At 44.9% G+C, this 27,848-nt stretch overlaps 1 protein-coding gene across 4 annotated transcripts in view; it reads right to left on the bottom strand.

The window, feature by feature from the left end:
- Positions 1–27,848, bottom strand: part of ABCC5 (ATP binding cassette subfamily C member 5) — a 120,050-nt gene that overhangs the window by 53,235 nt on the left and 38,967 nt on the right. For all 4 annotated transcript variants that reach the window (XM_064279328.1, XM_064279339.1, XM_003412881.4 and 1 more), the window contains 12 exons: positions 26,866–27,013; positions 23,237–23,385; positions 22,638–22,745; positions 17,948–18,304; positions 15,585–15,656; positions 13,358–13,482; positions 13,163–13,235; positions 11,274–11,477; positions 10,282–10,425; positions 3,749–3,851; positions 694–878; positions 148–294 (listed from right to left, as the gene is read on the bottom strand). In XM_064279328.1, the coding sequence (XP_064135398.1) occupies positions 148–294; positions 694–878; positions 3,749–3,851; positions 10,282–10,425; positions 11,274–11,477; positions 13,163–13,235; positions 13,358–13,482; positions 15,585–15,656; positions 17,948–18,304; positions 22,638–22,745; positions 23,237–23,385; positions 26,866–27,013 (1,815 nt within the window). The remainder of the gene's footprint in view (positions 1–147; positions 295–693; positions 879–3,748; positions 3,852–10,281; positions 10,426–11,273; positions 11,478–13,162; positions 13,236–13,357; positions 13,483–15,584; positions 15,657–17,947; positions 18,305–22,637; positions 22,746–23,236; positions 23,386–26,865; positions 27,014–27,848) is intronic.

Raw genomic sequence — 27,848 nt, 5'->3', positions numbered from 1 at the left:
GGAAGGAGGTAGCTGACAGGGAAGTCTGAGGCAAACAGATACAAGTCATTTCAGCTAGGGCCACTGTGCTCCCAGGGAGTCCCCAGATTCAGAATCAGCCCAGGAGAAAGCACGCAGGGAGATGGGAGTGGAGGCCGCACCACACACCTTGACAAAGACGACTCCTCGGACAGCTTTCAGGAAGAGGATGACGGCCATGGACAGGGCGTAGATGCTGGCGTAGTACTGCATGGAGGGGTTGTCCTTCATGCTGTCACTCACCACAGTCCTGTTCCCTCGGGTCACTGTGGTGTTCTATTGGAAGGTAAGGCACTCTGAGGCAGGGCTCTGAAGGAGCGCCAGCAGCCCCTGCCTGTGCCACGCTCAGCTCCAGGGGTGTCAGGATAATGGCCCCAGGACCTGGCTGTGGCAAACACAAGGCTGGCTTTGCCTACCTCCTCCTCTCTTTTCTCATGGACAAGGGCAGACAGTCTGCTGATGCCCTAGTGACAAGCTCTACCACCCCATGAGTTGGCCAAGGGTTTTCTTGTCTCGTGATGTTACATCAGGGACTCATCTTTTCCATCCTGGGTCATCCTTGGGCATTGCTCCTTTTCTTTGAAAACTAGAGCAGTTTCCCTAAAAATCACCAGACAATATGGCGACATGGCCACATGCTCAGACAAACAATTTTCTCATTAAGGAGTAGCTTACCCCACTTCCTTGCTTGATCCAGTAACTCAACCACCAGGTGCTGAAGGCAGTGCTGCCCACATTCAGCATGAAAAGGGCCATAATGACCAGGAACGCCAAGGGGCCCCCAGCGGCCTGGATGTAGACACCATACACTGACCAGGGCACGGAGCCCTGCCCCTTCTCTTCCACTTGTACCAGCTGCCCTAGGTAGGAAGAGAGAAACACGAACTCAGAAGAGAAAAGCTACTCTCCACAAATTAAACCATCTACAGAGCAACAGCGGCCCTGGTCAGCAGTTCGAATCCACCAGATGCTCCTTGGAAACCTATGGGGCAGTTCTTCTCTGTCCTGTAGGGTCGCTATGAGTTGGAATAGACTCTGGGGCAATAGGTTTTATCAAGCAACAGAATGGAAGAGAACCTACAGTTTAGGAGGCTCTAGATTAGAATCATTTCCTCTTTATCAGAAGCATTCATTCAATATTTACTGAGCGCCAGGTCCAGAATGAGGTCCTAGAGCAGTAAGAGGAGGAGGAGGACCAGGTCCCTGCCTGGGGCAGCTCAGAGTCTAGTAGGGCAGGCGGATGAATACACGTATTATTACAATGAAACGGGCTAAATGTGATGATACAGTATAAGCAGGGCAGCGTGGGAACATCCAGGAAGAGCACCTGACCCACCTGGGGGAGGTGAGTAGCCATTAGCGGCGAGGTTTCAAGGGAGCTTTTCTGTGTAGTCTGCATTGTACTGTGAGAGGTAAGTCAGAGTCGGCCAGGTGGAGCAACAATAGGCAGGAGACTAACATGAGCTCAGGCCCAGAGGTGGGGAAACAGGAAGGTATGTACAGGTAAACACAGCACCTGAGCACTGCTGAGCTCAAGGTGAGTTATGTGAGTGCAGGGTGTGGCAAGGGACAAGGGGGATAAACAGGCTGCGGTCAGTAGAAAAGCACTTGAAGTCCGTCCTCCACATGAGAATGTCTCAAGAGAACAGGTGACGGGGTGTCGAGATCCATCTCCCTCAGCCCTGCTGGACGAGGTGACCTGGGATGGCCAGAATGCCCACGCCAAGTGCCTCTGCGTGCAGCCTCTTGCATTTACCCCAGGGTCCCACACACTCAGCAGCATTTTGTATGTGTGCTGTATTAGGAAAAGACAAGAAAGCCTGGCTTTGAAAATCGGAAAGGCTTCGTATGGGAGAGTGAGGTGGATGGTCTGTCTTTAACTAGCTCTCTCAGCTCCCTGTGCGGAGGACAGATTTAAAAGGTGACAGGTTAGAGGAGCAGTCAAGACATAAATGTAGCAGGACGTGGTGAGTAACTAGCTAACCAAACCAAACCCACTGCCGTCAAGTCGATTCTGACTGGTAGTGACCCTACAGGACAGAGTAGAACTGTCCCATAGGATTTCCAAGGAGTAGGTGGTGGATTTGAACTGCCAACCTTTTGGTTAGCAGCCGAGCTTTTAACTATTGTACCACTTGGGCTCCAGGTTCAAGGTATCTGCCAGGGTGTCCCGGGTGTGGCCAGGTGATTGGTGCTGACATGACAAGACAGAGAAACAGCAGCAGAGAGAGCCTCTGTCTCTCCCTCACAGATGATGTTTAATCATCTTGGAATAATGGGCCCTGGTGGCACAATGGTTAAGTGCTTGGCTGCTAACTGGGAGGTCATGGGTTCGAACCCACCAGCTGCTCTATGGGAGAAAAGACCTGGCAATCTGCTCCGGTAAAGAATACAGACTGGGAAGCCCTATGGGGCAGTTCTACTCTGTCCTACAGGGTCACTATGAATCGAAACTGATTTGACAGCACACAACAACAATCTTGGAATAAGCCACACACACCTTGAGCATTTTAAGAATTGTGAGTATCCAGGTTCATGGCTACACAGATGTTGTTGTGTGCCACTGAAGTCGATTTAGACACAGAGTGACTCTATAGCACAGAGTAGAAATGCCCCATAGGGTTTCCAAGGCTGTAATCATTACGGGAGCAGATCCCCAGGTCTTATCTCCCAGGCACTACAGGCAGGCTGAAACTGCTGACCTTCTGGTTAACAGCTGGCCTCTTAACAATTGTTCCACAGGGCTCCTTGCTATACAGATAAGAACAAATGTTTTCCTAGTGACATTCCATTCTTTATGCTGCCTGCAGCAGGAACTGACAGGTGTCTCCACCTGCGCTGTGTCTGCCTTTGCTGCTGGAGTAAGTTATCTTAAATCACACCTGAATTAAAAATATCACCTTTTTTTTTTTTTTAAAGAAAGAAAAGAGACAGGCAGTGGTCAAGGGGAATGGTCTACCCCTAGCACTAAGTGTCTGTTTGCAGAACAAGGAAGTGAAAACAGGCCCACCCCACAGCACCCGCACACCCAAGCAAGGCTCTGGACAGAAAAAAAAAAAAAACAGTCCAACAAGGAAGTAACTCAATAGAAAGGAAGGTTTGTGAGCAGGACTACATTCCTTTGTTTTTGGTAAACTGACCTGCAGCTTAACCTTCTTAAAGGTGGAAATGCCCAAGGTGATTCAAATAGCTTCTCTAACTTCTAAGATTTGTTTCTGCTGATAAGATAAAGGGATTGAGAAACAGGACCAAGGACTCTGATGTGGGAGGCCAAGCAGGAAACAGCCTGCTATAAGTCTTGGTTACAGTCCTGGCTCCAGTCTCATCAGGACAAGCCCACGCCTGTAGGATTCTGTCACAGGGGCACTCTTGGAGCTGTAACACCTGTGCTTTGCTTTGGGCAGACTTTTAAAGAACAAAGGTGAGTCATAGGAAGGGAAGGTATAACGTTCACCACCATTCAGTCTTTTCTTACTCAAGATGACTCAGCCAGAACTACCCAGGACCCCACCCCACCCCGTGGGATCCAAAGAGCCTAGGATTAAAGGTCATTCTTGTGGGCCTGGTCAGTCTAAGCAAACAGAAGGTGCCTCCTGGTCTCCCGATATTATGGAAGAATTCTGTTATTCCAGAAATATCAGGCCACGGACTCTAGAAGACATAAGGCTACATACAGAACACCGTGAGTTACCATGCAGCATGGCTGCTGATAAAATTTAATGGTCATTACCTTCCTCTGGCTTCACTGCTTTCTCCTTCTTTACTGATCCTGCTTTAGGACCCTTTTCTTGTGATTTCTTCTGTGAACCACTAGTTTCCTTTTTTGAGTTAATCTAATAAAAAAAGAAAAATAAAGTGCATCCCATCACGACACAGTCATCGAGCGAAGGTCCACAGGATGAATTAGAGAACCAGCAATAGATGCTGCCGCTGTTATCGAAGAGATACACATCCCACTTCCTCAAAGCGCCACCTATACTCATTCCTTCTACTTCCTCCAAACCAAAAAACCCACTGCCATCAAGTCAATTCAGACTCATAGCGACCCTATACTTCCTTAAATCTTTGAGACCTGAGTTCCTACCCCTATTCCACTGACACTGTTCTCCCACAAAGTTGCTGAAGACTTTCTACACCCAAATACAGTGGCCTTTATTCTGTTCTCATCCACTGTAACTGGTCCAAACCATGAGGGTTGGGTCATTGCCATTCTCCCCGGCCCTGATCCCCCACATCACTAATCCACAGAGCTGATCATGTCCCAGTGCTACCCCAGGATAAACCTAAACTTCTCAGCTTGGTTTTGCAGGACTCCCACGTCCTGGCCCTACCCTAACTCTGCAAGTTTCTCTGACTTTACTGTCACTCCCAGCTCCTACTCTCCAGCCACGCTGCCTTTCACACCATTCCTTGCACCTGGCAACCTCCCACTTCTCAGCTTCGCTCCATGCATCTCAATCTCAGTCATCTCAATCTCAGTATCATCCCAATCTCAGTGGCGATTGCCACCATTCAGATGGATTCATATCTTACAGTCTCTGTGAGGTGACTTAGACTGCCCTAGAGTAAAGCTCACTCCTCTCTGCTTCCACGGCACTTTGTTAGAGCCTCTACCACAGCACACAGCTATACATACGGCCTGGGGTACACTTACCTGTAGGAGCATCATCTCCTCTAGAAGGCTGAGAGCCCCTCAAGGGCAGGGTGAACTCTCACTCCTGGCTATAACCCACACAGGGTCTAGCACGGAGAGCTGCCTGCAACAGGGACTTGATCCCAGCAGTCATCAAATTGAACCTGAGATGACAGAAACTACCTAATGCTGTCCTTGCCAAGTTTCCCCTTATATCTTTATAACGGTAAATTCCCTTAAGAGTGTTCACTACGTTTAACTCTGCATCATAGCCAGCCTCAGGCTCCCATCGGGCTTTCCAAGTAAGACTCCTTCCCCCCAACAGTAATTTTTTTTTTAAATAATTTTTATTGTGCTTTAAGTGAAAGTTTACAAATCAAATCAGCCTGTTATATATAAGCTTATATACACCCTACCCCATACTCCCACTTACTCTCCCCCTAATGAGTCAGCCCGCTCCCTCTTTCCAGTCTCTCCTTTCGTGACAATTTTGCCAGTTTCTAACCCTCTCTACCCTCCTATCTCCCCTCCAGACAGGAGATGCCAACACAGTCTCAAGTGTCCACCTGATACAAGTAGCTCACTCTTCGTCAGCATCTCTCTCCAACCCATTGTCCAGTTCCTTCCCTGTCTGATGAGTTGTCTTCGGGAATGGCTCCTGTCCTGGGCCAACAGAAGGTTTGGGGACCATGACCGCCAGGATTCTTCTAGTCTCAATCAGACCATTAAGTCTGGTCTTTTTATGAGAATTTGGGATCTGCATCCCACTGTTCTCCTGCTCCCTCAGGGGTTCTCTGTTGTGCTCCCTGTCAGGGCAGTCATCGGTTGTGGCCGGGCACCATCTAGTTCATCTGGTCTCAGGATGATGTAGTCTCTGGTTCATGTGGCCCTTTCTGTCTCTTGGGCTCATAGTTATCGTGTGACCTTGGTGTTCTTCATTCTCCTTTGATCCAGGTGGACTGAGGCCAACTGATGCATCTTAGATGGCTGCTTGTTAGCGTTTAAGACCCCAGACACCACACTTCAAAGTGGGATGCAGAATGTTTTCATAATAGAATTATTTTGCCAATTGACTTAGAAGTCCCCTTAAGCCATAGTCCCCAAACCCCTGCCCTTGCTCTGCTGACCTTTGAAGCTTTCAGTTTATCCTGAAAACTTCTTTGCTTTTGGTCCAGTCCAGTTGAGCTGACCTTCCGTGTATTGAGTAATGTCTTTCCCTTCACCTAAAGTAGTTCTTATCTACTAACTAATCAGTAAATAACCCTCTCCCACCCTCCCTCCCTCGTAACCACAAAAGTATGTGTGCTTCTCAGTTTATACTATTTCTCAAGATCTTATAATAGTGGTCTTATACAATATTTGTCCTTTTGCATCTGACTAATTTCACTCAGCATAATGCCTTCCAGGTTCCTCCATGTTATGAAATGTTTCACAGATTCATCACTGTTCTTTATCAGTGCGTAGTATTCCATTGTGTGAATATACCATAACTTATTTAACCATTCATCCGTTGATGGACACCTCGGTTGCTTCCAGCTTTTTGCTATTGTAAACAGAGCTGCAATAAACATGGGTGTGCATATATCTGTTCGTGTCAAGGCTCTTATTTCTCTAGGATATATTCCGAGGAGTGGCATCTCTGGGTTGCATGGTAGTTCTATTTCTAACTTTTTAAGAAAACGCCAGATAGATTTCCAAAGTGGTTGTACCATTTGACATTCCCACCAGCAGTATATAAGAGTTCCAATCTCTCTGCAGCCTCTCCAACATTTATTATTTTGTGTTTTTTGGATTAATGCCAGCCTTGTTGGAGTGAGATGGAATCTCATCGTAGTTTTAATTTGCACTTCTCTAATGGCTAATGACCGAGAGCATTTTCTCATTATCTGTTACCTGCCTGAGTATCTTCTTTAGTGAAGTGCGTGTTCATATCCTTTGCCCACTTTTTGATTGGGTTTTTGTCCTTTTGTGGTTGAGTTTTAACAGAATCTCATAGATTTTAGAGACCAGGCGCTGGTCAGAGATGTCATAGCTGAAAATTCTTTCCCAATCTGTAGGTGGTCTTTTTATTCTTTTGGTGAAGTCTTTAGATGAGCATAGGTGTTTGATTTTTAGGAGCTCCCAGTTATCTGGTTTCTCTTCGTCATTTTTGGTAATGTTTTGTATTGTGTTTATGCCTTGTATTAGGGCTCCTAACGTTGTCCCTATTTTTTCTTCCATGATCTTTATCGTTTTAGTCTTTATGTTTAGGTCTTTGATCCACTTGGAGTTAGTTTTTGTGCACGGTGTGAGGTATGGGTCCTGTTTCATTTTTTTGCAAATGGATATCCAGTTATGCCAGCACCATTTGTTAAAAAGACTATCTTTTCCCCAATTAACTGACACTGGGCCTTTGTTAAATATCAGCTGCTCATATGTGGATGGATTTATATCTGGGTTCTCAATTCTGTTCCATTGGTCTCTGTGCCTGTTGTTGTACCAGTACCAGGCTATTTTGACTACTGTGGCTGTATAATAGGTTCTAAAATCAGGTAGAGTGAGGTCTCCCATTTTCTTCTCCTTTTTCAGTAATGCTTTACTTATCCGGGGCTTCTTTCCCTTCCATGTGAAGTTGGTGATTTGTTTCTCCATCACGTTAAAAAATCTCATTGGAATTTGGATCAGAAGTGCATTGTATGTATAGATGGCTTTTGGTAGAATAGACATTTTTACTATGTTAAGTCTTCCTATCCATGAGCAAGGTATGTTTTTCCACTTATGTAGGTCCTTTTTAGTTTCTTGCACTAGTACTTTGTAGTTTTCTTTGTATAGGTCTTTTACATCTTTGGTAAGATTTATTCCTAAGTATTTTGTCTTCTTGGGGGCTACTGTGAATGGTATTGATTTGGTGATTTCCTCTTCGATGTTCTTTTTGTTGATGTAGAGGAATCCAAGTGATTTTTGTATGTTTATCTTACAACCTGAGACTCTGCCAAACCCTTCTATTAGTTTCAGTAGTTTTCTGGAGGATTCCTTAGGGTGTTCTGTGTATAAGATCATGTCATCTGCAAATAGAGATAATTTGACTTCTTCCTTGCCAGTCCGGATGCGCTTTATTTCTTTGTCTAGCCTAATTGCTCTGGCTAGGACCTCTAGAGCAATTGAATGTTGAAGAAGAGCGGTGATAAAGGGCATCCTTGTCTGGTTCCCGTTCTCAAGGGAAATGCTTTCAGGCTCTCTCCATTTAGAGTGATGTTGGCTGTTGGCTTTGTATAGATGCCCTTTATTATGTTGAGGAATTTTCCTTCAATTCCTATTTGGCTGAGAGTTTTTATCATGAATGGGGGTTGGACTTTGTCAAATGCCTTTTCTGCATCAATTGATAAGATCATGTGGTTTTTGTCTTTTGTTTGATTTATATGGTGGATTACATTAATGGTTTTTCCAATATTAAACCAGCCTTGCATACCTGGTATAAATCCCACTTGGTCGTGGTGGATTATTTTTTTTGATATGTTGTTGAATTCTATTGGCTAGAATTTTGTTGAGGATTTTTGCATCTATGTTCATGAGGGATATAGGTCTGTAATTTTCTTTTTTTGTAATGTCTTTACCTGGTTTTGGTATCAGGGATATGGTGGCTTCATAGAATGAGTTAGGTAGTATTCCGTCATTTTCTATGCTTTGAAATACCTTTAGTAGTAGTGGTGTTAACTCTTCTCTGAAAGTTTGGTAGAACTCTGCAGTGAACCCATCCGGGCCAGGGCTTTTTTTTTGTTGGGAGTTTTTTGATTACCTTTTCAATCTCTTTTTTTGTTATGGGTCTATTTAGTTGTTCTACTTCTGATTGTGTTAGTTTAGGTAGGTAGTGTTTTTCTAGGAATTCATCCATTTCTTCTAGGCTTGCAAATTTGTTAGAGTACAATTTTTCATAATAATCTGATATGATTCTTTTAATTTCAGTTGGGTCTGTTGTGATGTGGCCCATCTCGTTTCTTATTCCGGTTATTTGTTTCCTTTCCTGTATTTCTTTAGTCAGTCTGGCCAATGGTTTATCAATTTTGTTAATCTTTTCAAAGAACCAGCTTTTGGCTTTGTTAATTCTTTCAATTGTTTTTCTGTTCTCTAATTCATTTAGTTCAGCTCTAATTTTTATTATTTGTTTTCTTCTGGTGCCTGATGGATTCTTTTGTTGCTCGCTTTCTATTTGTTCAAGTTGTAGGGACAGTTCTCTGATTTTGGCTCTTTCTTCTTTATGTATGTGTGTATTTATCGATATAAATTGACCTCTGAGCACTGCTTTTGCTGTGTCTCAGAGGTTTTGATAGGAAGTGTTTTCATTCTCGTTGCATTCTATGAATTTCTGTATTCCCTCCTTAATGCCTTCTATAACCCAGTCTTTTTTGAGCAGGGTATTGTTCAGTTTCCAAGTATTTGATTTCTTTTCCCTGATTTTTCTGTTATTGATTTCCACTTTAAAGGCCTTGTGGTCTGGGAAGATGCTTTGTAATATTTCGATGTTTTGGATTCTGCAAAGGTTTGTTTTATGACCTAATATGTGGTTTATTCTAGAGAATGTTCCATGTGCTCTAGAAAAAAAAATTATACTTTGCAGCCCCCCAACAGTAATTTTAATTGACAGTAAAAAAAAAAAAAGAAAATCATAGAATTTAGAGTCGCATCTGGGATACATGAAAGGGCTCTAATGTTTATATTATTTACTGCTTTGTGGAAATAAATGCACCATTAAAGGGAAAATTACCGTTTTTTGACCACTTATTAGAGTAAGAAAATTATACAGAGGCAGGCGCGATCCCTTGTTTTTTTTATAGGTTATGCACACTTATTAAGATACTGTTGTTTTTGTCTTTCAAGAAACCACCCCCATTTTTTAAAAATTTATTTTGTTATTGTTGCTGAGAAAATACATAGGAGCACATACACCTGCTTTCACATGTGCAACTCAGTGCCATTCTCACCCTCTTTATCCAAATTGTTCCTCTCCCATTAACATAAAGTCACTGCCCCCCAAGTTTCCTTTCTAATCTTTCAAGTTGCTGTTGTCAATTTGATCAAAACCACCCCCATTTTTAAGATGAGGAAACCAAGCTCAGAAAAATTAAGGGACATCCTGAAAGCCAGCTCCCTTCACTACCACACACTGACTCTTTGTATTCTTTTGTTCCTCGCATACCTCTCATTTCTCCCTCCTGAAGAGTCCAAAGTACCCTGAGAATCCTAGGGAGAGGTCCTAAACAGAGATCAGGGTGAATCTGCAGAAGTTCTTGAGGACACGTGGAATGTTTGAGTTCTAGCAAAAGGCCTAAGACACATCAGTAGTGGGACAGTTAGTTGTACTCTACCTGAAATCAAACAGGATGACACCCATAGACTGAAGTAAGAGTTCCAGAAAAGGTCCCAATAACGTTCTGCTTTCATCCCTTTCAGTTTCCAAAATGCCCTGATAGCCATGAAAATGGCATTTAGCCTGGCCTGGATGCACTCCCAGGACCTCAGGTGACCACAGGGTAAAGCGTTAAACACCGGGCAGGAGAGCAAGAAGGAAAACTCGTCTCTCTCTACCACTCACCCCGGGCATGTGTCCTGCGCTTAGAAAGGGGAGACAAACACAAACACCACTTAAATCTTACCTCAACCGGGGGTGTCTCTCCCAGCAACAGGTTATTAAAAATGGTAGCATAGTCACCATTTAAATTCATCAGTTCATCATGGGTGCCTCTTTCTGTAATACAGCCCTCCTTCATGAAGATCACTTTATCGCAATCCACCAGGTACTAGAGACAAAGGCAGGGACAACAGTGTTGTCGTCTATGCAGACACGTTCAAACACTTACCCCTTAGTTAGCTCAGCTGTCCCCAACTGGGGCGACTGAGCCTACGGGGACATCTGGCAAAATCTGGAAACATTCTTGGTTGTTGCAACTTGGGAGTGGACCCTGCTGGGAGGAGGCCAGGGGTGCTAACCATCCTAACAATGCACAGGACAGCCCCCTTTGATAGAGAATTAGCCAGCCCACATTGTCAGTAGTGCCGAGACAGAACGCCTGCTTTAGTTGACTGCGCCTGTGATGGTGGTTCAAAGGGCAGTTCCTCCAGAGTCTCAGATGAATCCACTCATGAAGCCACACTGGCCTTGCATCAAACGTCACATCCTTTCACACTCAGAAGTGCACGAAATTACAGACTTTCTGTGGCAGAATGGGGGGTTAGTCCCCCAAACTTGACAACATACACAGACAGATAGTACCCTCCTTGAGCTGCTTGACATGGAGTGACAGAAGGGAGAAGAGATTGTTTTCTCAAAACAGTTCCCGCTTACTCAGATATTAACACAATGCTTTCCAAATTACTTCAAACCCAAACTCCATTTTCAGCCTACTCTTCTCAGCCCTTCTACTTGCAGACTCATGTGCAGAAGCTAGCAGGCTCCATGAATCTCTGATTCAGATGGCCATCTGGTATACTGACACAATGAGCCAGGAGGCTATGTGCTGAGGAAATGAAACTCATGAATCCAGGTACCTCTAGGAGTCCCAAGAAGGTAGGTACCTGGACCAAGCCCACCTTCCTCTTTCTGACTTTCCAAGCCACGGTGGGTAACCTGGAGAAGAAAGCACCATACCTGTAATTGGTGGGTAACAAACAGAACCGTCTTGGACTTGAGGTGCTTCCGGATAGCACTGTTGAAGATGTGGTTGCCCACGTGGGCATCTAAGGCACTGAGGGGGTCATCCAGGATGTAGATGTTCCTGTCGCTGTACAAGGCCCTGGCAAGGCTGATTCTTTGGCGCTGCCCACCACTCAGGTTGGCTCCTCGCTCACCAATCTACAGGAGCCCAGAAAGCACAGTGAAGCTGCCAGCTCACATCTGAAACTCTCCCCTCCCCAACCCAAACAGGATTCTCAGCCTGGGCATTCTGCCACTATGACCCTTCCAGGGCCCACTCCAGAACTGTGGTAGCCAGTCCAGACTCTCCCCCACTCAACCATCTAGTTACCAAGCAATCCTACATTTGGCCTTGCCAGTAACCCTTGGTGCTTCCCTCCAACCCATTCTCCACACAGCAGAAAGAACTTTCCAAAGCACAAAGCTGACTGTGTGCCACCCTTGCTTAAAACTCTGGTTCAAGAGTCCCCTAAAGGCTGGAACCCAAACACCCAAACACAGCCAACAAGGCGCCCCTTTCCCACTTGGTCTCCCCAGCAGTTCTCAGCCTCCATTGCACGGCCCCTTCATACTCTGGGATCTACGCCATGTAAAACTGTGTGTATACCACGGAACACACACCACCGCCTGCCTTGCCACTTCCTGCCCCATGTCTGCTCAGTTCTGGCACCATCTCCTCTTTGAAGCCCTCACCATTCAAGGGAAAAAGGACTCTTTTTCATGCCATTATTTTGTGCCTATTTGTTTGGGTGTTTCCTCCTCTTCACTGTAAGCTTCTTGAGGGTGTATACTAATCCCCCATTCTTTATATTCCCAGGGCCAGGCAGTTTCTGGCATGGAGTAAACACCTGATAAATGTTTACTAAATGAAGGAATAAGTTAATCGTCAAATGGAAACTGGCTCTGTATTTTTTTTTAAATCGTGTCCTCTCATTAGGGGGAGAGTAATTGGGAGTACAAAGCAAGGTGTATGTAAGTTTTTGTGTGAGAGACTGACTTGATTTGTAAACTTTCACTTACAGCACAATAAAAAAAAAAAAAAAAATCTTGTCCTTAAAATCTATTCAATTAATTTTCAAACTTTATGGGCAGCAGAATTACCTCCAGGGCTTGTTAAAACAGGCTGCTGCTTCCCCTCTCGCCCCTAGAGTTCCCGATTCAATACACCTGGGATAGGGCCTAAGAATCTGCATTTCTAACAAGTTCCCAGGTGATGGTGACACCGCTGATCTGGGGACTACAGTTTGAGAGCCTCTGAGCTAATTAAAGCATTCACCAAATTTGGTGAGGGATTTAACCTAAGTCAGCTCAAAAAATGCCAGCCTCAGAGACCCCAAGGGGACCTCGAGGGAGACAAGCCTCAACATTGAAGAGCACAAACTAGTTCCAAAGACACGCCCCTGGAAACTGCAGCACGGCAGAGAACTAAAGAGAGATGGCTCTGTTCTAAGGCTTCTTTCTTTCTAATGAAGAGTGCTCCTACCAAACCTGGAGGCCAGCAGAAAGAAATTCAGGGAAGAAGCTCAACGTGTGCATGCTTGATGTAATGGTTTGAAAAATGAAGATAGTGAAGTATCAACTCTGAACCAACAGTGGGATTTTATTTAAACTCACTAGACAAATAACATGTCTATATGCATAAAACAGGCAGTGTTACTATTCCTGCCCTGAGGAACGAATGCATTTCTAACATAAAGTCCCAATGAAAGTAAAATCCCCTGTATGGATTCTTCTTCAAAGCATTTAAGGTGCTCCGAGGAGGCGCTCAGGCACAGTCCTGCCACCCACCTCCCAGAACCCTCTCTGCTAAACGCACTGCCCCACCTGGGGTGGAAGGCCTGTACCTCGGTCAGGTCGCTGTTGGGAAGAATGGCCAGGTCAGGCCTCAGGCAGCAGCTGTTCAGCACAGCGTTGTATCTGGAAGGACACAAAGAGACTCAGCGTCAGGGACATGGTGGGAGCAGAGCCTGCTGACTTGGGCTGCCTTGCGTCTCACACGGCCAAGATGGGAAGCATGATAGAAACCAAACATTCCTTGCCTTTCTTCATCAAATTCCTTCCCAAAGAGGATGTTGTCTCTCAGAGTGGCATTGAGGATCCAGGCCTGCTGGGCCACATAAGCGAAGGTTCCACTGACTGCAATGCTGCCCTCTAGAAGTGTCATCTAGGGAGACAGACACCATCCAATGGTATCAGAACTCACAACCATTGCCCTAAGCCAACACAGCCCTCCGCATTCCACAATGGAGTCTAGAGTTTTGGCAATTTCCTTGGATACTTTTTGGACCCAAATCCAGACCCTACTTTTGTGCCGAAGAGAGCTATAGCAGGTACAGAGAAAATCAAAATTCTCCTGGTTCTTGTGTGGTGGGAGCCAGATCGACGTACACAAGAATGAATGAACACTTTATTCAGTGGCCCATTTGCTAGCTGACATCCTTTCTTCCTAACGGCAAACTGTTTTAACTAAGGAAACCACAAACAAGAAGACCCTTTCAGGATTCCCTTGGAGAGAATGCTGTAAGGATTTAGAGCTAGCAACGGCCTCAAGATGAGGGCAGGCCAACTCATCTACAGAATTAATCCAGGCTGTTGGCTTCTGTAAAATGAGGACCAAAGGGGGAAAAAAAACGCCAGGTTAAACATCAACTAGTATTTTACAGTATCCATGTAATGATGATGGGCCCCCACTCTAACACAAAGGACTTCATGACTGATGAGCTTTGAGTTGGCTTTTCAGTCCCTGCAATTGATATGAACTGAGTTATCCCTGTTATCCTCTTTCATGGTTCCATCTGGGACCAACAGTAGACATTTGTCTTGGGTTAGGGAAGTGATCTACAGCTTTGAAACAAGGTTTCATTAACCAGCTTGTGTAGTACTTGCATGTACAAGCTTGTCCTCTCAAACAGCATAACACACGGTGCACACACACACAGTAATACCTGCCGCGGCGCAGGCCATAACTCAGCAGTACTGACCCACCCACAACCTGGTCAGCCCTCTGGTGATGCATTTCAAAGTATTCATAGAGGGCCTATGGCGGAAATCCAACTCTCCTGGCAGCTGCTGCACAAACTCCACATCCTGTAGCACTGCCCACAAAGAGTTAAACTGTGAAGAAGCAGATGGACCAGCAGCTCCTTGTCATGATTGGAAACAGAAGCAAAGCCCCACTCGGTTTTCAGTTTTCAACCCACCCATTTCCCAGTCAACCCTGGAAAAAAAGGAGCATCCTGCTAGATAGCTGAGCTGAGTAGCACTTAAAAATAGACTTTTTTCTTCTCCTCCTTTTCTTCTCCTCCCCTCCCCCTAGTCTCTTTCTCTCTCTTTCTCCCTTATCACTGGTTCTGGAATCTGGCTGATGGTCAGAAATCACCAAGATTCTTGCTTTTTTAAAAAGACCAGTCAGTGCCTGGGCCCCACCACTGCTGAGTCTCATGAAGTAGGTGGTGGGGCCTGCCCCCCAGATGACCAGATGCAGCCTCCTCAGACCACCTCAGTCACCACTGCTCTCAAGGAGAGCTGCAACTCTATCAATGTGACAGCTGATATAAAACAAGACAAGCAAATATTCCATAGCATGAACGATCTAGAAGTACCTTCCTAACCCCCCACCTCCCCATTTTAATTTTCTCAATATGGATAAAAGATTCTAAGGACTCCACCCGTCAGGAGGTAGGAACAATCTCACATTTATCCTCACCTCAACCATCTAAGTCAAGCTGGTTTAAGTCACGTTTAAAAGCAGCTGGAAGTGTCTTATTATTTTTTTTTTTCTGGTTATTTAGGCCAAAAACATAGTTAAAAATAATCTATCTTAGCTGGATGTTCCTCGTCCCTGCCCCCCAACTCTACACTCAGACCCCTTTGCTGGGCCCCTCTGTGCACTTTTCACTCACTGCCTGGAGCTGTGCTTGGGTATCTAGATGGCCGAGCTCCCCAACTAGAGCATAACTCCCGGAGCACACTCTGCTTCATCCCCTCTCAACACACTGTCTAGAACACATATAGCGCTCAATAAATACATGCTGAGTAAAAGAAGGCACAGGGAACAAACAGCTCCAGCTTTCATCAGGGGTTCACTGAGCCCCTTCAGACACAGTGCTGTTAAGGGGGTAGAAGCGTGGAGGAGGGAACCTGATGAGACCAAGGGTTCATTCTATTTCCACCTGTCCTGACTCTCTTCTAGAAATGGGATCATCTTGCCTGAGACTTTTGCTAACCAGAGTCCAGAAAAAGAAGCAGGTAATAACAAAATCTTACCTGGCCTAAAATGGCTGAAATGAGAGAGGTTTTTCCACTTCCCACACTGCCACAGATTCCAACCAGTTTACCCTGGACAAAGCACAGAGAGAGAAGATCATCCAGCTAATATTGACTGCTCAGCTCTAGATGCATCTGATTTCTTTGAGGTAAAACACATTAACCACAATCCATCAACATGGGAACCATCATCCTGATGACCCAACAAATCACTTACCTCGGTTTTCTCACTGGTTACCACCTGCTTTACTTCAGAGGGTTTCAGTGAGGACACTCTGAGGTAAAAGATGTGTAAGCCCTTTGCCACACACACTAAGGTATAAGGTATTCCACAATCACTTATAGAAAGGCCCAGCCCCTTTCCTACCTCGTTGGCAACCCATGTTTCTTTGTTTATTTTTGTTGTGTTTTGGAAGGGAGGGCAGGACTCTTGAAAATTATTTTATGCTTTTTCTCCAGGTTTTTAAAATAAACTTTAATGAAGTTTTCAATAAAAACCATGTGCACCATTGCCTCCACTCTTCTACAAAATATTTCAAAGAGTCTGAGGAATATTTACACCCTCAATCCCACATGAAAGTACAAAACCAAGCCTGTGATTAACTGAGTATCCTCAGGCAAGATCGTGAATGCTCAAACGGGTAATGTTAAAAGTTTTCAAGGGCATACTAGATGATTTAACAACAGCCCCCTGTTTACCAACCCTGTGCTGGTTCCAGGCAAGGAAGGAAGGGAGGGAGGGAGGGAGGGGGAGGGGGAGGGGGAAGGGGGAGAGGGAGGGAGGGAGGGAGGGAGGGAGGGAGGGTGAGGTCGTAGCAAGAGCATGGAGTCTGGAGTCAGAATCCCATCTCTGCTGCCCCATCGTCTTTGAGTCAATTCTCATAGCAACTGTTCAGAACAGAGTAGAACTGCCCCCATAGGGATTCCAAGGCTGTAATCTTTACAGAAGCAAATGGCCACATCTGTCGCCCACAGAGCCTCTGGTGGGTTCAAATTGCCAACCTTAATAGTTAGCAGCTGGGCACTTTAACCACTGTGCCACCAGGGCTTCTCCAATTCCACTAAAACCAAAAAACCAAACCCGTTGCCATTGAGTTGACACCAACCCACGGCAACCCTTCTGGAAAGAGTAGAACTGCCCAATAGGGCTTCTAAGAAGCGGCTGGTGGATATGAACTGCCCACCTTTTGGTTAGCAGCTGAGCTCTTAACCACTATGCCACCATAATCAAGACCAAAACCAAACCAAACTCGTTGCTGTGGAGTCGATTCTGGCTCACAGAGACCCTAGAGGACAGAGTGGAACTGCCCCATAGGGTTTCCAAGGAACAGCTGGCGAATTCCAATTGCTGACCTTTTAGTTCCAGCTGAGCTCTCAACCACTGTGCCCCCAGGGCTCCAATAATCAAGACAGTAGTTGTTAAATCAGAAGCCTATTCAGAGTGAACTGGAGTAAAACACTGACTTGAGTGCCCTTCAAACGACACACTACGTGCATCACTTCCGATGGTCTGAGGACTGACTTTACAAAGTCAGGTCTCCTGCTTGTGTACAGCTTTCAATAGCTGGAACCTTTGTGTTCTCTCTTCAGTCAAGCTCTGCATCCACCTCACCTGCCTCTAGCCAGCTCCTGCCTTTGATGCGTACTGAATTAGAGCTTCCTATTTCCTCCTTCTAGTTACGGAGAGAGACATTTCTTCCCACCTCTACCACTACCACCTTGGTCCGAGACACTCTTATTTCGCCTAGGTTACCTCAGTAACAGACTCTGAACTATTCTTGCTGTCCTTCTTGTCTCCCTATGCACTAGTCTGAAACCAGCAGCTAGACCAAATCTCTGCAAACGGAAGTCAGCTCATGTTATTCTGCTCAAAATCCTCCAACAGCTTCTCTGACAGGTCCTCTGAGAGACTCTGGTTCTGTGCTACCTGGGTTGTGACATCATGTTCCGCAATGATCCTTAATTATATTAAAAATAGATAATGACAACATAACTGTTGGTACCAGCAGCATGGTGAGCACCTATTTACGTGCCAGGTCCACGCCTGGGCACGCCGCACACAACCGTAACCATCAGAACCCGATTCAGGTCAAAATCTCGGAAACCTCTCTCAAATGCTTCATTTCCCTGCTTGTCAAATGAGCACCCCGTGAGATCAGTCTATTAATTTCCCTTGTTAAATGCTTAACTACTCCTTTTAGAGTTGCAGCTGGCCAGATTGGCTGTGGAGTTCAATATCACTCATGGTCCCAAGGAACTCTGGGAAAAAGGTCAGCACCTGCCTAGTCTCACCACGAGGGTGCAGGATCAGGGTGGGGGAGCACAGTAGACGGGGTGAGGCTGGGGTGCAGGGGACACATTACCTCTTCGACGTCCAGGTCGATGTTGTACAGAGTCCTCTGTAAGCGGAGGTAGCCCAGGTGGATGTGCCTGCCCTCTTCCTCCTCAGGACTCGGCCGTTCCTCACTATCCAGCAGGAGGTGGCCCTTCTGCTCCGCCAGCACTGCCTGGTGTTCGATGCGCTGCAGCTGCCTCACCTTCTCTTTCTTGGCCCTGGCGGCCCTCTTGTCTTTTTTCACTTTGGGGGTCAGCTTGGGCGAGTTGAGGATACTGGAGTGGGAGGAGTCCCATGCCAAGGTGGCATTTTTCATCTCTATCTTGATGTGAGGGCTGGCTGGTTTTTTCTTTATCATGTGAACCTCTTCCATTAGAAACAAACTCTGATAGGAGTTGTGAGAGAGGTGCAAAGATGAGACACTGGATCAAGACCAGGGAAGACAAGCCTAGGGCGTACACTCACGAAGCAAAACACATCAGGCTATACAGTGGAAGGAAGCTGAAGGGCAAAAGGGAGGACATTAGTGCAGCCTGGCCTCAGGCCCATCGACTACAGGGGCCTTGTCAACACATGCCCAACACTCCACACTACAAACTACACACTCAATTATATTTCCTTTCCTACGCACTGGGTTTTTTTCGGTTGGGTTACCAGCCTAAAATGGGCCAATGGATGCTGAACTAATGGTACATGGCCCCTATTTCCACTTCTGAGTTGCTGAGTAGCAGGGGGTAAAAAAACATGGCATGCTGAGCTCCTGCAGACCCTCATCACCCCGTTTTCCTTCCAGGCCACTCCTGCAGAACCCCAAAGCCTGTCCACATCCCTCACCCACACTACAGTATGTGTCTGGGTTGGGGAGAGGCTGACCTGAAATGTAACCAGGCTTAGATTGCTAGGATGAGCTAGGATTCAAAAAGAGTATCTAAGGTTTTATCTACACTAGAGTACACCTTTCCAACAAATCCTCACGCCTTCAAAGTCCTGCCTTGGAACTTGTGAGAATTCAAACCACCATGGGAACCAACTTGTGTAAGAGTGAATGGTATCTCCCTGAGAAACATCCCTCAGGAAGAGAACAAGACTGTTTCCTCCCACTCACTCCTAGAGCCCTGCTGAGTTATGTCAGGGGACAAAACATGGAACGCTTGAAGAGGTAAGTATTTCTAAAATCAGCTCTGAAATGTCAGCCACAACAAATCACAGCCCACAACTCTCCCATGAAGACTTTGAACCCACATCTAACAGCTCTCTCCAACTAGTGATCTTCTCCACACACTGCTATCCCAGATGGTATCTCAAGATGATTTAAAAAAAAAATTTTTTTTAATACAAAATTGTAAACAACATTAACTCATTGCTGTCGAGTCAATTCCGACTCAGTGATCTCATAGGCTTTCCAAAAAGTGGTTGGTGGATTCAAACCTTTTAGTTATCAGCTGAGCTCTTAACCACTGTACCACCTCGATTAGAAAGTCAGGATTTTCTTGCTTATTTACCAAGAACCTCCAATTATTCTAAAGTTTTCAGGTGCTATTAAATGTAATTATGAACAAGAAAAAATAATCCCTTTTTTTTCCCTAAGAGCAAGCCCTACCTCCTGGATTCTACATTTCTAAGCTTGCTCTTTTCCTCAATTAAGTCACCACATCCTATCCATTCCTAATCCTCAGACTTCTCAGAAGTGGCATATTTCTCAGTTTCCTAGATAATCTCCACTACTGATAAACCCTAGGTTTAGTTCCTGCTTTTGAAAACAGTTGTTGGTTTCATTTGCTCTGAGCCCTCCTGGGAGACTGAGCTGAGAATAACATGCCAAATATTTTGACCACCTTCACAGAGTCTATGGAAACACTGGTGGTGTAATGGTTAAGAGCTACAGCTGCTAACCAAAAGGCTGGCAGTTCAAATCCACCAGGTGCTCCTTGGAAACCCTGTCGGGTAGTTCTACTCTGTGAGTCAGAATCGACTCAACGGCGATGTGTATATCACAGAGTAAAACCATATCCCGACAGGGTTCCCATCATTTCTCTCCCCCTTAAAGCATCAGTAAAAGGACCGAGATCTTCTAGTTCTCAACACCCTTAAAAAATGTGCTCATGCCTACTAGTTTGCAAGGCTCTTTCCCCACGTTTCCTTCTCACTGGCTCCCTACAGCCCTGCACTCCTCCCAGAAGGATTTTAGCTTCAGGTAGCACTGCCCTGAGATGCTGAGGCAGACAAGGCCCCAAAACACTTGAATTTATATCTACGTGGATTTGCACGTGCCAGGACAATAGAATCTTGGAGGTCCATTGGCCATCAACCTCAACTTTTACTACAGGACACTGGTGATCCAAACGCTCCACTCATTCACCAGAAGAATCAAATCAGAATGGATTTGCTGAGCAGACAAGGGTTGACAGGTAAAATACAGGAGGCCCAGTTAAATCTGAATTCCAGATAAATGAGTGACTCTTTAGTATAAGCATGTCCCACAAGGGATTTAACTGGGCATCCTGTGCTTTTGTTTGCTAAATTGGGCAACTCTGCGTTAGACGTAGCTTCTTACTGCCCATCTGCAGGTTATCATCTTCTTAGTAATTTTATATTCCCTTTTCTACCCTTGATCCATAAGATACTACAGGAAGCATCAAGTTCTTCTGCAAGACACACTTCCAGGGTAGGTCAAATAGAAGAAAGACTTTACTTGCGTTATCTGTCAGATCCCCAACTCCAGTTAAAAAACAGAAAGGAACTTGCACACAACGAGACGGCAAGGGGTAAAATGTGAGGTTCCACAGCATTTTCACTGAATTTCAAGGTCCGTAAAATAAATCAAAGAAGCAATTCCCTATCCTTGTTAGTCTCTCACCCACCTCCTAGGACATACAATCTTGAGGATGGTTTTTTTCCTCCCCCAAAAGGCTATCTTTCCTTAGATGATCCCCCAGGACTGAGGCCGATTGCTTTTAATGAACTCAGAAACCTTCATAATAAACAGTCCCCCCAAAATCTAACAAAGCCAATATAATTCTAGTTAATAAACACCTAAAGATAATGAGAACAAATGCTTAGAGTTGGGGAAGGACTGAGTGATAACACTTGTTGTGTTGGGCTAAGCACCTACTTTAAAAAAAAAAAGGGTGCCAAGAGGAATATGATAGAAAGGGCGTGAAGTCTCATGGGGCGTGTAATAGAGCCTTGGGTGATTTTTCTTCTGTTGTTACCTCTGAAGCTCCCTGGATGGAGGAGCTATGATGTGAACTGTTCACCTGCTAGAACAAGTCCTCAAGACTGTTCTGAGAAGTGAAGCGAAGCATCCTCAAGAAACAAGACAGAACAGACCTATACTATTCACTCTTACTGTTTCATCCAAAACACCAACTCCATTCACTAACAAGGACAGAGAAACAAACAGGCTAACACCAGGGGGTGGAGGGGACTCACGCTTTCTTACTTCTACAACAGGATACTGAGAGTCAGAACAAAGCTTTGATTCCAATTAGCATTTCTTTTCAAATGACTCTGGTTCTTGGCCTCCTAGCAGCCAGGAACTTAGGGGACGGGAGGGGGGTGGTGGGTATGGAAGATTATTGATTAACTTTCTTGACCAAAATTCAACTGGCGAACTGTAAACAAAAACAAAACAAAACACCAAACTCATTGCCGTCAAGTCGATTCCAACTTATAGAGACACTACAGGACAGAGTAGAACTGCCCTATAGGGTTTCCAAGGAGCAGCTGGTGGATTTGAACTGCTGACATTTTGGTTAGCAGCCAAACGCTTAAAGCACTGTGCCACCAGGGCTCCAAGGTAACACAAGCAGAATGTAAATAAATTCCCGGAAGCGATTCTCCATTCATCTTAAAAGGAAAACCCAATTCGTTTTTTTCTGAATTTCTAAGGTGATGACATTAATCCCTCAAACACCTGAGTTTCAAAGCTGCAGGTGACCAAAGTGCTTTTGTCTTGGTTTTGTTGGCTAAAGAAAGAAGGGTTAGCAGAAGCAAATCTGAGCAGTGGAAATTCCGGCCCACACAGGTAGTGCTCCTTTGTCATTTTGTTTTTTTTTTTTAAAGTATTAACCATTTTTTAAATATCTGTCTCCCTCCACCCTCCCAAATATATCTCCCTCTTGTATCACGGATTTGTGTTTTTCTGGAGGTATATAATCAACTAACCACCTGCAAAGAAAAAAAAAAAACTGATACTTACTTAACTGCACTCCTCAACAAGATCTAGATTTATGACTATCCCCATGTCACTGCATCATGAGTGGCAACCACAGGGCAGGAAAAAGAAAGTGTCAAAAAGGACTTAGCATAGAGACCAATCAAATGACAGTCACAGAGATCAAGGGGAGGGGAAGCTGATAGTCACCTGATAGTTCTGATCAGCTAGGTTCAAAGCACGTAAAGGGCCAGTAAGTTCAGATGTGTGTCCACATCAGACCCAGGCTGAAGAGGCTGCCACTAGTGGGGACCACTGAACCCCTGGGAGCCCAGACCCAGGCCATCTACCAAGGGTAAACGTGTATATTTATTAAAAAGGTAACCAGGCTTGTTCCTTAATTCCGCCTCCTCCACTGCCCTCTTTTTCTCACCAACTTGCCGAAAGTTTAAGGGCAAACAAACCAAAGGGCAGCCAGTCTTGAGGGGGCCACTGGGACAGAGGCAGGATGAGTTCTGCTAGGGACACTCCTGACACTGGGGAGGGGGAAGGAGCCACTTACCTTAAATCTATCAATAGCAATAGATGCTTCCGAGAGGGATTTTACTGAGAACGGTGTCACTTTCAAAGCAAAAGTCATGGAATTGAAGACAGTCACCACTGTGAAAGCCTGGAAATAAGGAAAAAGGAGGAAATTGAGTCTGATTAGGCTAAAAACACAAAACCCATCGCTGTCAATTCCAACTCACAGCGACTGTATAGGACAGAGTAGAACTGTCCCATAGGGTTTCCGGGGGTGGCTGGTGGATTCAAACTGCTGACCTTTTGGTTAGCAGTCAAGCTCTTAACCACTGTGCCACGAGGGCTTCCAGAGTTTATATGAGACCTTCGATTAAAATTCTTAGTAAATCTAAACTGAAAGGTGATCTGTATTTCCGGAATCAAATCTAAACTCTGACTAAAAACAATTTGTACACTGTTTGTACATAAGGACTGAATCCCACTCTTCCATTCTTTGGCTCAATCACATGAATGAAAAAAAAAAAAAAAAAACCCTTCTAATTCTTGGGGGAACCTCCAAATTCATTGCGAAGAGGACAGACAGGGCATCTCCGTGAGTGGTATTTCTAACACATACCCCAGCCCTGAGGACTCACTGACCTGTGCTGCCGTCAGATCGAAGCCAAGGGTCATGTGGACTGAGAAGGTCACCACACTGGCGATCACCACCACTATGGGAGCCACACCAACAGTGATGCTCTGAAAGTACCCAGCCTTTTCCAGTATCCGACGCTCCTCCTCCCGGATTTCTAAGAACAAAAAGCAAGACAATTTCAAAGCAAGTCAAATGAAACGTTGGGACATTGCTGCTCTTGCCACCAAAGAGGACTCTGTAGGTCTTCAGCCACAGAGAAGTTCTAAAACAACCCTTGAACACCTGTGATGCAAAAACCAGGGCAATATGACTATTAACGACTACCATGAAAGAAATACACACTAACATGAAATACACACATGAAAGAAGTACACAAGCCTGGGGCTTTAAATGAATCAAGGCAGACACTAACAAAAAGCGGTCACTCCATATCAACACAATGGTCATTTGACTCTTTCTAATTACTCTCGCAATTTTTTTTTTTATTAAAGCACATTGATTCTAACTACAATTGGCAGTTTGTTTGTTTACCTGGTTGTTGCTTATTTTCCACCTGGGGGATTCTAGGATAGACTACACAAGAGCAACGGAGGACAAAGGAGGAGCTCGCGTTTCCTGGAACATCTACTGTAGGATGGCACCAGGGTGGAGGCTTTCACACAAAAAGCGGTAAGGGTGTTTGGGAAAAGGTGGGTGAAATACAATTTCAGTAGGCAGAACGATGTTAAACATTTGCAAACCTGACACCCTTACTAACAGCAACAACAGAGTACTAAACACCATGAAGTGGGAGGCACAACCATTAACATGGGGAGGTATTTTCCAACACATTTTTAAACCTAAAAGTAATTCTTCTGAGAGGCTATGCACTGCCCTTGCGTGTACTGCCACTGCCCAGGACACTGGGAACTCTCTTCAGAGCTAGTTTCTAAGTCATATATATATATATATATATATATATATAAAAACGAACTCATTGATTTAAAATGCATCCTACACATTCATGTCTACAAGGAGCAAGGATACTCTTTTCAAATTTACACACACAGGTAAAGATGCCAAAGTCAGGGGCTGAAGGATGAGTAGAATCTCAGAGAGGTCATAAAACTACAGACTCTGAGAGCCAGAAGGGACCATCCGCAGTCACCCTGTCAACAGCACTCTTGGCAAAAGCCCATTTAGCAACCATCTGTTCCACCATAGCGGCAACTCAGTCACTCCCTCGGAAGCAGCCTTATGCACGCCTGGACATCTGCAGGTCACTCCCTCCGGATGTGCCTTAGCTCCACGGCCCTGACAGTCTTAGCTCCATGGCCCTGACAGTCTTAGCTCCATGGCCCTGACAGTCTTAGCTCCACGGCCCTGACAGTCTTAGCTCCACAGCCCTGACAAACAGCATTAGCTCCATGGCCCTGACAAACAGCCTTAGCTCCACAGCCCTGACAAACAGCCTTAGCTCCACAGCCCTGACAGTCTTAGCTCCACGGCCCTGACAAACAGCCTTAGCTCCACAGCCCTGACAAACAGTCTTAGGTCCACAGCCCTGACAAACAGCCTTAACTCCACAGCCTTGACAAACAGCCTTACCTCCAAAGCCTTGACAAACAACCTAAGCTCCACAGCCCTGACAAACAGCCTAAAACTGGACATGATGCTCCTGAAGGTTTAATCAGCAAAACAAGCAGGGAAACAGAAACAGCATCCTTGATCCAAATATTGTATTTCTATGCAACCTCAGGTTGCAATAACTTGTTTCTTTAGTTTTATCATGGTAAAATACATATAACATTTACCACTTGAACCATTTTTAAGTATACATTTCAGTGGCTTGAATTATGTTCGCAAAGTTGTGCAACCATTACCTCCATCTAGTTTCAAAACTTTGTCGTCACTCCAGACAGAAATTCCGTATCCGTTAAACAAAAACTCTCCCCCCGGCCCCTGGTAGCCTCCATGAATCAGCTTGTTCTAGGATCTATCATATGAATGGAACCATGCGATATTTTTCCTTCTGTGTCTGACTTATTTCACCTAGCCTAATGTTTTTGAGGAGCCCTGGTGGCACAGGGATTAAGAGCTATGGCTGCAAACCAAAAGGACAGCAGTTTGAACCCACCAGATGCTCCTTGGAAACCCTATGGGGCAGCTTTACTCTGTCCTATAGGGTCACTGTAAGTCAGAATCAACCCGACGGCAATGGGTTTGTTTTCAAAGATCATTCATGTCATAGCATGTATCAGAACTTCATTCCTTTTAAGGGCTGGCTAATATTCCACTGCATAGACATACCACATTTTGTTTATCCATTCATCTGCTGATGGACACTTGGCTGTTTTCCACATTCTGTGCATGAACTTTTTAACGGCAATGTATCTGGTTGGCTCACTATGAGGTTACGGTCAATTAACAGCCGAGATGTTTTTTATCTAAATTAAGGTCAAATGAAAGAGCCCTGGTGGAACAGTGGTTAAGGCCTCGGCTGCTAACCAAAAGCTTGGTGGTTCAAACCCACCAGCTGCTCCGCAAGAGAAAGCTATGGCAGTCTGCTTCTGTAAAGGTTTACAGCCTTGGAAATCCTATGGGGCAGTTCCACTGTGTCCTTCAGGGTCACTGTGAGTCAGAATCAACTCGACGGCAGTGGGTTTGGTTCTATGGTTAAGGTAAAAAGTATATATGTATTTTTTTAAATATTTTTTTTTAACTCTAAAGTTCCTTTAAATACGCCCTTCTTAATCTAAACTTTACCTTTTTTTCAGGCCCATCTTTATTGAGATCTTTTCAAATGTCCAATCCATGCTAGTTATTCCTGCCGGTTTTGTGGCGCTTACACATTTGACATGTCTACATCTGCATCAAATTTACTCATCAGAACAGGGCCAGGTACTGAGAGCCTCGTGACTCAGCGGAAATCAGTTACTTAAGCAAACGAACAACAGCCCCTAATGGGCAGCAGAGCTGGGACCACGGTCCAACTGTCTGGCGCTTCTTCCAGCACACAGCCCAGTCAGGCGACAGAACTACCTTTTGTGCATACACAACCATGGAGGACTGGGGGCAACACAACCATGGAGGACTGGGGGCAACACAACCATGGAGGACTGGGGGCAACATAACCATGGAGGACTGGGGGCAACACAACCATGGAGGACTGGGGGCAGAGGTTGACCCCCTTGAGTCATTTGATACCATGTTCTGTGATGTCCTTGCAGCTGGACTGGAAAATCATGGGCAGAATTACAGCATAGATAGTTAGGGTTTTGAAACCTAATGAACTACTCCTAAGTTGTGTTATCTCGGGACTGTCTTAGGTCATTTGTGAAAAGAGGATATGGGTTCAAATCTCTAAGTTCCCTTTCAATGTAAATATTCTATGATATTATGATCCCATGACATTAGGATTCCTAGGATCTAATGTGCCCAGAAATCAAACATTCTATGATATTATGATCCCAGGACATTAGGATTCCTAGGATCTAATGTGCCCAGAAATCAAACATTCTATGATATTATGATCCCAGGACATTAGGATTCCTAGGATCTAATGTGCCCAGAAATCAAAATGTGTGGATGGATGATCGGACCCAAAGAATCCCAAGACCTTCACCGCATGCACATATGAAATCTTGACACTCACTTTGAACGCTCTGAGAAAATGCTTTGACCCAGGCATACATTTTAATAAACTTAATGTAGGTGAGGACTTCATTCATCTTCTGGACACGATCATCTGTGGCGGCCACGCATTTTCTCCTGAAATATGCAGTGAGCCGTGATGCAAACATCTGAAAAGAAAAGCGAAGTCCTGCCAAATTAGAGCTCATTCAGACTTATGAACTGCCTAGCCTTTCTAGGAAATACATTGGTTACTCTAAATAAATTGAGCATATAATCCTGTTTTCTGGGTCAGGCCAGGTTTCATGTAACCGTGCTGTTTTTTTTTTTTTTTTAAATAAAATTGTGCTGCTTTTTTAATAAAAAGTCAAAAACCCAGTAACCGAAATAGTCAAAGATTATTTAATTCAAAACCCCTTGTAAGGTAATTAAAACAAATAAATGTTTGTTGTCATATTAATTGCAGATATTGAGTGTTCCCAAAGGGGATGCGGCAGGGCCATATTGGTTAGCATCATCAACTCGAGACAGAGTAACTCAATGAAGAAAACCAAAGGCACAAGGGAAAGATTAGCCCAAAGGACTAATGGACCACAACTACCACAACCTCCACTAGACTGAGTCCAGCACAACTAGGTGGTGCCCAGCTATCACCACCGACTCTTCTGACAGGGATCACAATAGAGGATCCTGGACAGGGCTGGAGAAAAATGTAGAACAAAATTCTAACTTAAAAAAAAAAAAAACTAGACTTACTTGTTGGACAAAGACTGGAAAAACCCCAAGAGTAGGCCCTTGGGCACCATTATAACTCAGTAATGAAGCCCCTTCTGAGGTTTACCCTTCAGCCAAAGATCAGACAGCGCCATAAAACAAAACAACACTAAACAGGAACACAAGCCCAGGGGCAAGGACGAAAAGGCAGGAGGGGACAGGAAAGCTGGTAATGGGGAACCCAAGGTCGAGAAGGGAGAGTACTGACATGTCATGGGTTAGCAGCCAATG

Source organism: Loxodonta africana, chromosome 1, assembly GCF_030014295.1.
Source record: "Loxodonta africana isolate mLoxAfr1 chromosome 1, mLoxAfr1.hap2, whole genome shotgun sequence".
Lineage (NCBI taxonomy): Eukaryota > Metazoa > Chordata > Mammalia > Proboscidea > Elephantidae > Loxodonta > Loxodonta africana.
Note: the sequence above shows the minus strand (reverse complement) of the source record. Positions and strands in the feature narration are given on the sequence as shown.